The following is a 13,065-nucleotide window of genomic DNA, read 5'->3' as shown; positions in this document are numbered from 1 at the left end:
TCCTGAATGCACTTCAATTTCTAAAACGCCACAGCTCGGTCTTGGGAATTAACTAGCTCCATGCCAGGAAGCCTCGGTTTTACATACCTGTTAGCTGGCCAACTGTGGCTACACAAAGCTCTAGAGGAAAACCCATCCACAAACCAAATGCAGCCACCCCTCAACGATCCGGGCCAACGAGGGCCGATGCTCGGTCCTGATGGTTCTGGCCCGATACTCAGAACACGGTGAGGGGCTGCCCACGCCCCCCGTCAACAAGTTCACTTTCCTCCTCCCAGGAGGCTTAGCCAGCAGGAGAGCGGCCCGTGTACCTGACGCACAGTCCCCGGAAAGCAAGAAAGGAGACACGGCGTGCGGGTTAGGAGGCCGCGTGGACCAACCCGTCACAGGCTGTGGGACTTGATCTCAGCGGACACTGAGACCCCACTGGTGATGGCTAACTTGACGCCCTCAGAGTCCTGCCCTCGCCAGGCTGGGAAAAGGAAGGCGGGCCGCCCAGGGGGAGCTCGGAGACCCCAATGTCAGGGGGCACCCACCAAAGATGACCTCAGGGTCCGATCTCTCACCCCAGCTCACGCCCACCGGCCTGCGCCACTCCCCCCAGGGGGCCCCCGGCGAGGCCCTGGGAAGGACGCGCCTCCCCAGCCACAGTCCAGCGTCTCAGAGCAGCGCGGCCAAGCCCTCCGCCTGTGGACGGGCCCACCTCCTCCCGCCTCGCGCTCCCGGAACCTGCTCTGGGCCGATTCCCAGCAGCCTGGAGGGGACACAACCCCCTTCACTCCGTCGCCCAAGCCGCGAGCACCCAGGAGCCCCTTTAAAACGTGTGCTGCTGACCCCCCGGCGTCTTTCACATTATTTACTGAATATTTTGTTAAACCATCTTCTTTCCCCTCTAACTCAGAGGTAGGCAGACCTTTCCTGCAAAGGATCAGAGAGTAAATAAAAGGCTCCGCCGCTTCTGTCATCGCAGCTCAACTCAATCGCAGCTCAACTCAACGGTTGTAGCTGGAAAGCTGCCACAGCGCGACTACGCGAAGGAGTGGCTGTGCATCGATAAAACTTTATTCACAAAAACAGGCGGCGGGCCACAGTCAGCCAAGCCCTGCTCTAAGTTGAACAGTCCAGCCGCATCCCAAGCGAGAAACCGCAGGCGGCAGTACTGTTATGGTTTTCTCCCAAATGTTCGTTAAAATAAACACAAAGAACTCCTGAAACTTCAGATGTTAAGCTTGTGGGCCAGCCCAAGTCGTCCTGGGAACCCAGCCCTCGCTCTGGGAATGTGGCCTTTTCTCCCACAGGGACCACGGGTCACCAAGCCGGGACTTCTAGAATTTTCCATGCTGAGAACGGAAGTGGCCCTTTCTCCCAGCTCTCGTCTCTGCTGCCGGGGTGGGCAGCCCACCCCAGAGAGGGCGTCCCGGCCGCCACTTCGGGGCCCAAACCCAGGCAGTCACTGCCGAGCATCACGCGGGGATGTCAGCCGGCCACACCCACAGCCGCTGAGCATGCTGGGAGCCGCCTCTCACCTGGCCCTTGCCGCGGCGCCGGTAGCTCCTCCTCACCAGGCTCTTGTAGTTCTCATTCTTCTTGGTCAGGTAGTAATAAAGCACGCACTCGGCCACCGTCTGCGGGGAGAAGGGCGCTCAGGGGGCCGGCTGCTAGGTGACCGCGGCCAGGCTCCCAACCTCTCTGTGCGGCTCGGTTTTCTCACCTGTGTGAGGGGCACACTCACAGCACAGAGCTGTCACGGGGACCCGGAGAGGTCACAGGTAAACACGGGAAGGACCTGGGACGGTGCCCGCACGGAGCTGTCGTCTGCCAGCCCCGGGGGCACAAGGCCTCCAGCTCCCAGCTGGGCAACTCAACGCCGCCCCCACCCGGTCTGGGGTGTCCTCTCTGTCACCCCAGCTTCTGCCTCCCTGGTATTTGGGGCCCTGAGCCGCGTCCTCCCAGCTCCGTGGACCCAGCCTGACTAAGGTCCCCGGGCAACTCTCCATCTCCCGGACCGTTCACGGCTTGTCTCCTCCACGTGGACCTGGTCTGAGTCCGGGAGCCGCCACTTGCTGAGTGAGCAACCGGCCCTCTCCGAACCCCGACATCCCATCCAAACGGGACAGTAAGAGGGCACCCTGGGAAAGCAGCCAGCCTCACGGCAATGAGCCCGCCACTGTGGCCGAGGGGCCGGGTCGAGCTGGCCGCTTGCTCACATTGGTGGCCATCACTGACACTATATAACACGTTTTGGTGACACTCAGAGTGGGGCGAGGCCGGGAAGCCACCGAGGGGGCCACTTCCTGAGGGCCTCCAGCCCCGTCCTCATCCTCCCCCGGGATCCATCGGGAACGGGGCTGCTCCCCGGACAACCCCAACCCACAACGCATTCCAGAGAAACGTCGTGGAGCCAGACACACATATTGTGGGCAACGTGGGGGTCGAGTGCCCCTCGAACAACTCAGGAGGGCATGCTCCCGCGCTGGCGACGGCGGTCTGGCCCCCAGTGGGAGCTGCCCCTGCAGACGGGACCAGCCAGCCGGTCCACCGAGCCCCTGCCCTGCCGGCGGCCTCGCTCCCCATCAGGACAGGCCTGCCCCTGCTTCAGACCCTTCTGGAAGCCCTATTCAAGTCAGCCTGGGCGGCCTCTCGGCAACACCACCACCAAGTTCACTCTCCAGCACGGAGGCCTCTGTTCTCGGTTCCCAAACATGCTGCTCACAACCCCCTCCTGAGCCCATGCTTCCAGCCCGGGGGACCCGCCTGAGCGGGCAGCCGGCGCTAACTGGAGAAAGGCTGGTCATCGGGCTGCTCTGCGCCATCCTCGGGCCGGGGGAGGCCTTGCTGCCCCACGGCCCACCCCCCTCCTGCTGCAGTCATCAGCTCTTAAGGGCAGGTGCCGGGAACAACCGCCCCCTCTCAATGGAGCGGCTGGCTCCTGCTCCGGCCGCCCCCCGCAGCTAGGGAGCATGCGGCCTTGGGCACAGGGCATCTGCAGGCTGGGGCTGGAGAGACGCTCGACTCTGAGAGATGTGGCTGAGGGGGACACTGCTCACAGCCCCAGCGGACAGACCCTCGTGGGGGGCCCTTCCCTTCCACACCATGATGTGACGTGGGGTTCCAAGGGCCGACTCCAGCAGAGGGCCACGTCTGGCCCCTGAGCCAGCTTCTCCCCACCTGTGGCCTCTGGGGCACCGCCCAGCCCTGTGGGCACACGCAGGGGGCGTCACCGTTCTCTGGGGATGCCTTGTGTCTACCTGCCAAGGGGGAGCTGGAGCAAAAAGGGACCCCACCTCAGGCCGGGTCCGCGGGCAGGATCGGGTTCAGGCATCGGTTCTAGGGAACGTTTGTCCAAAGAGGATGGGGACTCGCCGGGCACACGCCTGGCCTGGCCTCAGGGGTGTGAGAAACACACAGTGACCATCAGGGGACCTGGAAAGGCCCCCCGTCCAGCCTGGAAGGGCACCATCTTGCCCATGAAGCCTTAACTGGGACACAGGTGCAGCGTGGCTTCCAGAACCAGTGCCCGACCTGCAAGGAGCTCCCGCCACGGCCAAGCGCCGGCTGCAGGGAGACCTGGCACCCAGCTCTCTGGGGTTTCCCAGCCCGAACTCCGCCCTGAGGCCAGGAAGCTGGGGCGGGGCCTGTGGCTGCTTCTCCTGGGGATGGGGGGGCAGGACGGACAGGCAAGGACAAGCTGCTGCCATGGGGGGAGGTGGGGCAGGGGGTGTCAGGCCCGGCGGAGCGGCTGCCCGCAGGAGAAGGCGGGGGGTGGGGGGGCACTCACCTTCCTCTCCAGGAATGACGCGATCAGGCCGAAGTTCTTGGGGTGCTGCATGAACCTGTGGGGAGAGGAGGGCGGGCGTGAGCCGGGGCCGAGGGGGGCTGCCGGGCGGGGCGGCTGCCGAGCTCGCGGGCGCCTGCCATCTCCAGGCCCGCTGGTGGGCGCCGCCCCGCTCGGATGGCCCGAGCCGGCGGCCAGGGCTGTGGGAAGGGCTGCGGCGGGCGGGCCGGCCGGCAGGGAGAGGGCGTTCCTCGGAGTGAGTCACTGGTTTCAGCGCCTTTGAAAATATATTTGTTTGTCCTGCTGGAGGCGGCTTCCAGGAAAAATGAGGACACGCCATGCAGCTCTTCGGTAGGGACCCCCCTTTGAAACGCGCTTTTGTTTCTGTCTCTGGCGGGTCTGGGAGGCTGGGCCTCGGCCAGCCTACGCGGGGCCCCCACCCACGAGGTCAGAGGTCAGGGCCAAGAGGCCGCCAGGCCTCCCAGGAGAGGGGGCAGCAGAGGCCCTGAGTGCCCACGGAGAGGCAGCAAAAAGGGACTGAAACAGAGGGGGCAGCGGGGAGCTGGCGCCCCACCAAGCGGCTTCCCGCAAAGCCGGGAGAATGGCTGGGACATGGCTCGGCCGGGCTGAAATGTCAGGGCCACAGGAGCAGGCGGACAGGGGGGCGCAGATGTGGGTCACGGCTGCCTGGGCCCCAGGGAGGCTGGGTGGAGCCGCTGGCCCAGGCCCAGCCTCGGCCCGGCCGTCCCCACGACGTGCCCCCGTCCCACAGCCTCCCTGGGGAGAGAAGTGGCTGCTGGTGCGGCAGGGGCCCCAGGGCCCCCCAAGAGAGCCTGGGCCAGCATCCGGCCCCCTAGCTGATCGGGCCAGAGGCCAGCGGGCCCCTCCCTTGCTCCCCTACCAGACACTGGAGAATCCGGAAGGGCCGCGTCTGTCTTCCCAGAGGAAGCTGAGAGTCGGAGGGCAGGCCTCCCCGCCCGGGATCCCGCCTCAGACAGCCTGCAAGGCCGGGACTGCCTCACGCCCTTGTCTTCCAGACAGAGTCCTTCCCTCCCCCTCCCTCTCCTGGCCCGGTGACACTTCCTTCCCCCACATGCCTTCCTCGGGGTTTCCCCAAGCAGAGATGGGGCCCCAGGAGACCAGGAACCAAACTGAGGAATCTCCCCTCTCCCATGGCCACCTACATCCTCGACCAGCGTTTACTGAGAATTTACCGCAACAGGTACACCAGGGAGCGCCACCGCTACATCCGTTTTACAGATGAGGAAACTGAGGCTCAGAGAGAGGAAGCGGCTGTTCAAGGTCACAAAGCCATCAAGCAGTGGACCTCCACACCACCAGCACAGGATTTTCAAAGGCCTGAGTGCTACCGGTTCTGCTGAAAATGAGACCACCACCAGGACCACACTCTTTTTTTTTTTTTTTGGTGAGGAAGATTGTCTCTGAGCTAACATCTGTGCCAACCTTCCTCTATTTTATGTGGGACACCTCACATGATGGCTTGATGTGCTAGATCCGCACCCAGGATCTGAACCTGCGAACCCTGGGCCACCGAAGCAGAGCATGAACCTAACCACTACACCACCGGGCCGCCCCAGGACCGCACTCCTTGAAAGACAAGGGCTGCCATGCTGCGCCCCAGCAGACACCAGCCCAGCCTGGGTGCCCTGTCCTGCAGCTACTACGTTAACAGAGGGTGAAATCACTAAGTCAGAATAGCAACACGACACCTCCAGAAAGACTGAAATACAGAGAGCACCCCAGAAACACCTCATTTTTTTTTTAAGAAAGCATAAATAAAAACATCAAAGGTACCACAGAAAACTGAAATCCCTAACGCCACCGTCAGTCTTGGCGTCTGCGAGCTACAGCTCCTCCTCGTACTCGGGACTGGATGTGACAGCGGAACAGTCACGCCCGCGATCGCGAGGATGGAAAGAGGGGCCGCGGAACCGGCTGGTCCGTCTCTGAGCGGAACCCCGACGCCCCCGCGGCAGTCCCTGGGCAGATGGCGGGAGCCGGGGGAGGCACGCCCCTCCCGCGTCCTCTATTTCCCTGCGGGTTTGGGCGTTTGCACCAGCAGAGCTGCTCTACGCAATGTTACTTCCCACCCCAGACCCTCTTCGGCTCCTCCTGGTTTCCGAGTCCTGGGTCTGCCCGGAATAACGCACCCTGCCATGCCCAGGACCCGGCCTGGCACTTGCAGGCCACGCGACCCTGCAAAGTCAGAGCCGGCCCAGGCCCCACGGCAGGCGGCTGAGACACGGTCAACTCCTTTCAAGAAAGTCCCCTGGCGATGCGGCCCTCTCCAGAGGCGGAGGGGAGGCCCCACGGCTGAGGGGGCAGAGCCTGTTTCCAACGCGTCCTCCTGGCCAAGCACCGAGGCCTCCGCCTGTGCCTCAGTTTCCCACCCTCTTGCCTCACGGGGGTTCTGGATCCTGAGCGGCGCTCATGCTCGGGATGCGGTTCCCTGGGACACGACCTTTGAGTTTGGTCAGAGAGGAGCGCTTTCTCCATTGGGCAGCCACAGGCTCCACCTCTTGGTGTCTCAGCCCCGCCTCTGCTTTCCAAAGCCAGCCCCCCTCCCCCCCATCCCCCACCCCGGCTACATCCCCTCCCTTACAAGCCTCTCCATTGTGCTGAGCCCTGCCTCCTCCATCGGCAAGCTGTGTGGCCTTTGTTAAGTGTCTTAACCTCTCTGAGCCCGTTTCCTCACCTGTGTAATGGATGGCCACGGCAACGCTGTGATGAGGGATAAGACGGACAAACGCACAAAACCCAGAGCACATTCGCATAGTGTCAGGGATAGAGGACGGGCTCGAGAATAGCCACTTTCAAAGAAAAATGAAAACCCCAAAGCCACCAGCCACATCCCTTCCCCAGGCTTCAGTCCAGCCTCCAGCTCCTCCGCGTTGTTCTGATGAATGCGGCCCCATTTCCCATGAGGCCGCCCTTACACTGGGTTGAACAGTGTTCCCCAAATTTCACGTCCACCCGGAACCTCCGAGTATGACCTCATTCGGAAACGATGGCTTTGCAGATGCAATTAGCTAAGGCGAGGTCGCGCTGGAGTGGGTGGGCCGCATCCAGTGTGAGTGGGGTCTTCACAAGAGGAGAAGACACAGACACACGGGAGAAAATGCCACGTGGAGACGGCGGAGATGGAACCATCATCCATGAGCCGAGGACTGACACAGCCTGCTGGGGACCGCGGGGGGCCGGGAGGGGGCAGAGAACGGACCCCTCCGAGCGCCGGGAGGAACCGACCCCGCCCACACCTTGCTCTTGAGCCTCCAGCCTCCAGAACTCAGCAAAACTTCCGGTGTTGAAGCCCCCGGCTCGGGGCCACGCGTCACGCGGTCCCAGCAAGCCGGTCCAGGGGTCTGGGGTGGCCCAGCGAGCATCACACTGACCACGGGGACTCACTTCTCACGGAAGGTGTCCTTCTCCTGCTCGCTCCACATGTTCATGACCTGGCGGTCCTTGTACACCTTCATGGGGTCGTCCATGAGCCCGTTCATGTTGATGAACTTGATGCGCTGCTGGTCGGCGTCATACAGCATCGGCGGGATCACGGCCAGCTGGCGCATCTGCTTCTCCAGGTTCTGGCGGGAAAGGGAGAAGACAGAGGGCCCGGCTGAGACAGCGGGAGACGAGACGGGGGGGCAGGGCTGGGGAGGAGGGGGGTCCCACCGGCCCTCGGGACCCAGGTGAGGCCTGGGGGGAACAGATGTTCCGACCCAGAGCGGGACAATGAGAAACCAGAGAGAAAGAGAAGGATGAGCTAAAAGATATAGCCATGCGGGGGAGGGAGAATTGAAAGGCAGCCCGGGCAGGTCTAGGGTGGGCAGAGCTCTAAGTTCAGCACAGAGCGTGGCAGCGACAGCGAGCCATCAATCTGCCCTTTGGAGACGTGAGCGCCATCAACACCGCAGGAGAGATGTTCAGCCCAGCGGGCCGACCACCTGGGCAGACAGGGCCCAGCCGCCCAGGTTCAGAGGGCACAGGGCAGGGGAGGGGAGCCGGGAGACTGCAGAACTACCCGCCCCAGCCCTGGCATCAGCACCTGCCCGTGTGCCCACGTGGGACGGGCCTGCCCGGCTGCCCACGGCGGAGCCAAGCCGGCTCGCTCATAATGCATCGGGATGGCTCTTAAGAGGCCCTGAGCCACCACTCAGCTGTGCTCATTTCCCCAAATCTCTGCAGCCAGCCCATTACTAGCGATTAATTACCCATCTCCGGAGGCGGGCGGGCAGGCAGGCAGGCAGGCAAGGGCCAGGCCCAGCCAAGGTCAGCTCGTTCAGAGGACCCACCACCCAGCCTCCCACATCCCACCTCTCCAATCCCCATCCACGATCCAAACAGGAACGGGCAGCAAAACAGGGGCAGAGCCCTGAGTCCCCCGCTGGGAGAAGGGTCCCCACCGAGGCCTGGGCCTCCCCACACCTGGGCACCCCCCACCCCCACCCCGGCACCGACACTGCCCCCGTCCTCCTCCGCTGGCCCAGAAACCCAACGACGGCAGACTGCAGGCACGGCCACAGGAGCACTTCCCCCAGGCAGGACCGTGCTCGGCCCTCCGATGGGCTGCCTTCCTGCCTCCTCCATACTGGGCGTGAGCCATGATTGCCCAAAGCTCCGGAGGGACTGACGGACAGCCCCTCTCCCAGCCCCATCCCCTCCCCACACCCTCCCGGGAACCTGAGGTGAAGTTTCTGCCCTGAATTCCCCTTATGCCCATCTCCCCTGAACGCCACCCCACAACATCCCCGGGGACGGGGCGGCTGCATCCTCCTGCGGCCAGCACCTGGGGAAGTGGGCCTCCGGCGTCGGGGGGAGGGGGACACTGAGTCAGCCGCGACGCCAGGCGCCCTTCATCCAGAGGGGAACACAAGGGAGACAGCCACCCCCGGCTCTGTGGGCAAACCGCCCCCACATGCGGCAGCCGTGGGACGTGCACAAGGCCACAGCAGCGGCCGGCCGGGCGCTGGCAGAGCCGTGGGTGTGGCTGTGAGCAAAGGCTTCGGAGTTCTGCTTTCTGTGGACTGAACGGTGCTCAGAACAGGGACCCATCATGCGAAGTGTTAAAACGGAGGCTTTTTCACGGGCCACATAGTCTGAATTACCCGCGTCAGAATCGGGCAGGCGGCCTGGTAAAAATGCAGATCCTTGGGCCCCGCCCAGACGGGCCAAATCAGAACCTCTCTGGGGGGCCCAGGAAACCTCCACTTAAACCAGGCGCCCAGCCCCCCAGAACTCTGAAGCCTGTCCAGCTTGAGAATCCGCGCCTGGAGCAGCGCTCTCCCAGGGAGGGCTCCACAGCGATCGACGGGGGTGTCCACTCCCTGCCCTGTCCAGCGTGGGGGTCATGAACCACATGCGGCCACCAAGCACTTGAAACGTGGCTGGTGCAACCCAGGAAGAGAATTTTTAATCATATCTCATTTTACTTGATTTCACTTTAAACAGCCACGTGCAGCTCGTGGCTCCTGCACTGAGCTGGAGCCACAACCCGTGCCATCTGGACAGAAGTCCCGGGGAGGAGGAACGCATCCCTCCTTCTTCCAGGCACCCCCTGCATCGGGAACACAGCTGGTGGGGGGACCGGCACGTCAGATGCTTGACCTCTGAGACCCGGGAGGGGCCAGGCCAGCACCAGCACTTCCCCAGGAGCAGACGCTTCCTCTCTCTGCCTCCTGGCCAGCCCTGGACCCCAGTGACCCCAGCCAAGGACCCCAGGCTGAACTGCAGCTGTCCAGGCCCCGCCAGGAGGCCCCTGGGGAGACAGAGGCCGTGCTGAGCTGGCAAGGCTGGGGTCCCAGTGGAAGGTCCCGGCCTGCTGGACGTGGACAGCTGGTGTGTGGGAACAGTCCATCCGCCCGTGTTCTGGGCCCCGAGAGGCAGACCTGGAACCCGCAGCCCTCTGGCTCCTGGGTCGGCTCGGCCAACGGGGGGCACAGAAAGGAGGCGGGAGGTGGGGGAGCAAGGGTGCTAATGCTCCAGCTCCCTCCCTGCCTCGTCCTGCCAGACGGCCCGTCCTCCAGGGCCCGGTGACGCCCGTCTCCACTCGTCCTTCAGGCCTAGGCACGGGCAACGGCTCCTCCCCAACACCCTGCGTCGCTTCTGCCCGCCCTTTGGGGCCAAGCCCCTTGATTTCAACTTCGGGGTGAACACCGTTTCCTGCTGAGGCCCCCACCCCCGTCTCGGGGCCGTGGCCGTACCTCCTGCTCCGAGAGGCCATCGATGATCTCCGACACCTCGTGCTCGCTGCGGGCGGCTGACATGGAGAGCCCGCTGCCCCGCTGGCCCACCCTGCTGGAGACCAAAGTGACACACTCAGGACGCGCAGCAGGTGCCGTGGCACAGACCTGAGCCCACAGCTTCCCCAGAGGCGCCAGGCCATGCCTCCCACACCCCCACGGTCGGCCCCAGGTACGGGGCCCCCACCCTGACTCAGGAGCACCAGCCATAGAGATCCACGTTCAAATCTCAGCTCTGCCTCGTGGGATTTGTGCCTCGGTTTCCCCTCCTGTAACTTGGGGACAAAGTGGCACCCAGTTCCCGGGGCCGAGAAGGAGCACTTGTGACACCTGGAAACCACAACCACGCATCACCGAACACCGACTGTGCGCCGGGCAAGCCTTCACAGGGTCTCACGGAGTCCTCACGGCCACCACATGAACCCAGCATCCTGATCCGCTTCCAAGCCAGGCGGCCCTTGCCCCTTTCACCCACACCAGGGGTCTCAAACTCAGCTGCCTTCAGGGGCTGTGGGGCCGTCAGGTGAACGAGGCCGGCAGGCAGCAGCCGTGGCACGCGGGAAGGAGAACTCGCTCCACCAAGACGTACTTAAGTTTCAAATAAGCATCCAGGCCAAGCAGGCCCTGAGGGACGGACTCGGCCCCTGGGCCACCAGCTTGAGACCCCGCTGTGCTCCCCATCTCACACCGGCCAGGGCTGTTGTGCTGACAAGGCCTCAAGCTGAGCCAGGTCCTGGACAGATGTCAGCGGAAGGGAAAGGGGGGCGGGAGGAAGTGAGACCCTGGCCCCTACTCACCTCTGCATGCGCTCCTGCAGCTCGCGCTGCTTGCGGATCTCGGGGAACTGCTTCTCGTAGTACTCGCGCACCTTGCTCTCCTTGGCCCGCCGTCTGGGGTTGTTCTCGATGCGCTCCACCTTCTTCTCCCAAGCCTCCATGAGCTGGTCATAGCGCTGGCAGAACTTCTGCTCCTGGGAGGCACAGCATGGTGGGGCCTGACCACACGGCTCCTCCTGCGTCTGGACACCCCACTCCCTGGCTCCAGGCCGCTGTGCACAGCCACATGGGCAGACAGGCAGGCTGGACGCCCCCACGCACACGGTCACACACAGTCACACGCACAACCACGCCGAGACCCAGGCAGCCCCGCGCTGCTGAAGGAAAGCCCCAGGCTGCCCTAAGGGCCCGCCCGCCTGGCCTCCCTCCGGAAAAGCCTCACACAAGGCGTCCTCATCCACATGTGGCTAAGTTCAAATCCCATAAAATTAGGGAACTTTTAGAACTCAGAGCCCTGATCCCCCAGCCACGTTTCTGGAGCGCAGCAGCCACATGTGGCCAGGCTACTGTCTGCAGTGGACGCACACACAGAGACCATCCCATCGTTGCAGAACACCGTGTGGGACAGCGCACCTCCAGATGTCTGCCCGGCCGGGGCGGCCCCGGAGAGCACCCGCTTTCTGAACAGCCCCTCCTTCCCCAGCCTCAGGCTCAGCCCTGCTCCCAGGCCCGGGGACTGGATGTGCAGACCCGAGCTGCCGTCTGTCCAGGACAAGGAAGTCCCTCTCCACATCTAACCACAGGGCCACCTGCTGTACGGCCTCAGAGAAAAGACCCCAGCCTAGCCCACCCCAGAACGTAGCTGCCCGGCTTCCACGTCTCCAAGGTGACCTGGACCTTGAGCAGGCGGGGAGTGCCTGGCTGCCACGAGAGCCCGATCTCCCCATCTCTGACAGCTGCGGTAGACAGATGGCACGGTCTGGGCGTCTCGCTTGAACGCCCTCTCGACACTGCGGCACAATCAGAAAACCCCTCTCTGGTCCTCGTGCCAGACACCCCGCCCCATCCCGGACTTCAGCTTCCCACCAAGGCAACCCGTGACCTTGGTCCTCACTAAGCCAGCAGCGTGATGGCCCCCAAGGGGCGGTTAGGCCAGCTTGGTGGGGAGCAGAACTCAACCCCCAGCTCCTGGGGGCCCCACACGTAGGTGGGCTGCTCCGAGAACCTGGTGGAGGTTGAGACGCGGGTCCAGGGCAGACGAGGCCACACATGTTCGTGGCAATGTGCCCTGGAGAGCCCCTCTGGGGAGGGGACAAGCACAGAGGGACCAGCCCACGCCACCATCAGAGCAGGCCCCTCCTGCGCTCTCGACCCACCAGAGGGGCCTCGGCCTGAGGAATGAGAGCAAGAACACATGGGAAAAGGTGACAAGACCTCACGACACCAGCAGAGGAAAATAACGCAGTTCCCGGTGAAGACAAGCGAGGCCAACACCGCAGGTTCTCTGCCCAGTGGCCAGTGGATCTGTAGCAGGGCCGGCCGGCCAGGCAGAGCAAAGGGACACAGGCAGGAACGCCCACAAGGGGACACCTGGCCAGGCTGCCTGACCCCAAGCACTGGGCACAAAGACCCGAGCAGCTCTAAGGACAGTGGCAACAGAGAAGTCCCCTCTACATCTAACCACCATGCCGCCTGCTGTCGCCTGCGCTGCGTCCACTGCACTGGACATGCTCTCAGTCCCCTGACAGCTGGGGCACTGGCCCCCACACTGTGGGGCTGCAGCCCCGCCACCACGCAGCAGAGACTTTGCTCAGCGGGGGCCCATGGGGGGTCCCACTTCCTAGGGAGGAAGCCAATCTCACACTCACATATATGTACACACACACACACTCTCGTACACTCACGTTGACACATATAACACACACTCTCGTACACTCACGTTGACACATATACACACACATCCTCATGCGCCTGCACACTCACACACACTCATACACCACACACACACTCATACTCACACATATATACACACACTCACTCACACCCAAGAGGCCAGGGCAGAGCTAAGCTGGTCTGCGGGGTGCCAGGAGCAAGAATCTGCAGAGGAAAAGGAACAGGGCGGCTGCGCCCCTGTGACCACAGGTCACCCCACCCCAAGCCTCTCACTCATGCAACTCCTCCTCTCCTCCCCCTCTCCATCACCACCATCATCACCATCACATCACCACTATCACCACCATCACCACCATCACCA

The 13,065-nt window shown here is 63.5% G+C and overlaps 1 protein-coding gene across 1 annotated transcript in view; it reads right to left on the bottom strand.

Moving 5' to 3' along the window:
• The window catches only part of NCOR2 (nuclear receptor corepressor 2), a 210,539-nt gene that overhangs the window by 80,599 nt on the left and 116,875 nt on the right, over positions 1–13,065 (bottom strand). The window contains exons 11-15 of the mRNA XM_046641374.1: positions 10,833–11,005; positions 9,997–10,090; positions 7,202–7,380; positions 3,779–3,833; positions 1,527–1,625 (exon numbers count right to left, since the gene is read on the bottom strand). Of these exons, the coding sequence (XP_046497330.1) occupies positions 1,527–1,625; positions 3,779–3,833; positions 7,202–7,380; positions 9,997–10,090; positions 10,833–11,005 (600 nt within the window). The remainder of the gene's footprint in view (positions 1–1,526; positions 1,626–3,778; positions 3,834–7,201; positions 7,381–9,996; positions 10,091–10,832; positions 11,006–13,065) is intronic.

This window comes from Equus quagga, chromosome 15, assembly GCF_021613505.1.
Source record: "Equus quagga isolate Etosha38 chromosome 15, UCLA_HA_Equagga_1.0, whole genome shotgun sequence".
NCBI classification, from domain to species: domain Eukaryota; kingdom Metazoa; phylum Chordata; class Mammalia; order Perissodactyla; family Equidae; genus Equus; species Equus quagga.
Note: the sequence above shows the minus strand (reverse complement) of the source record. Positions and strands in the feature narration are given on the sequence as shown.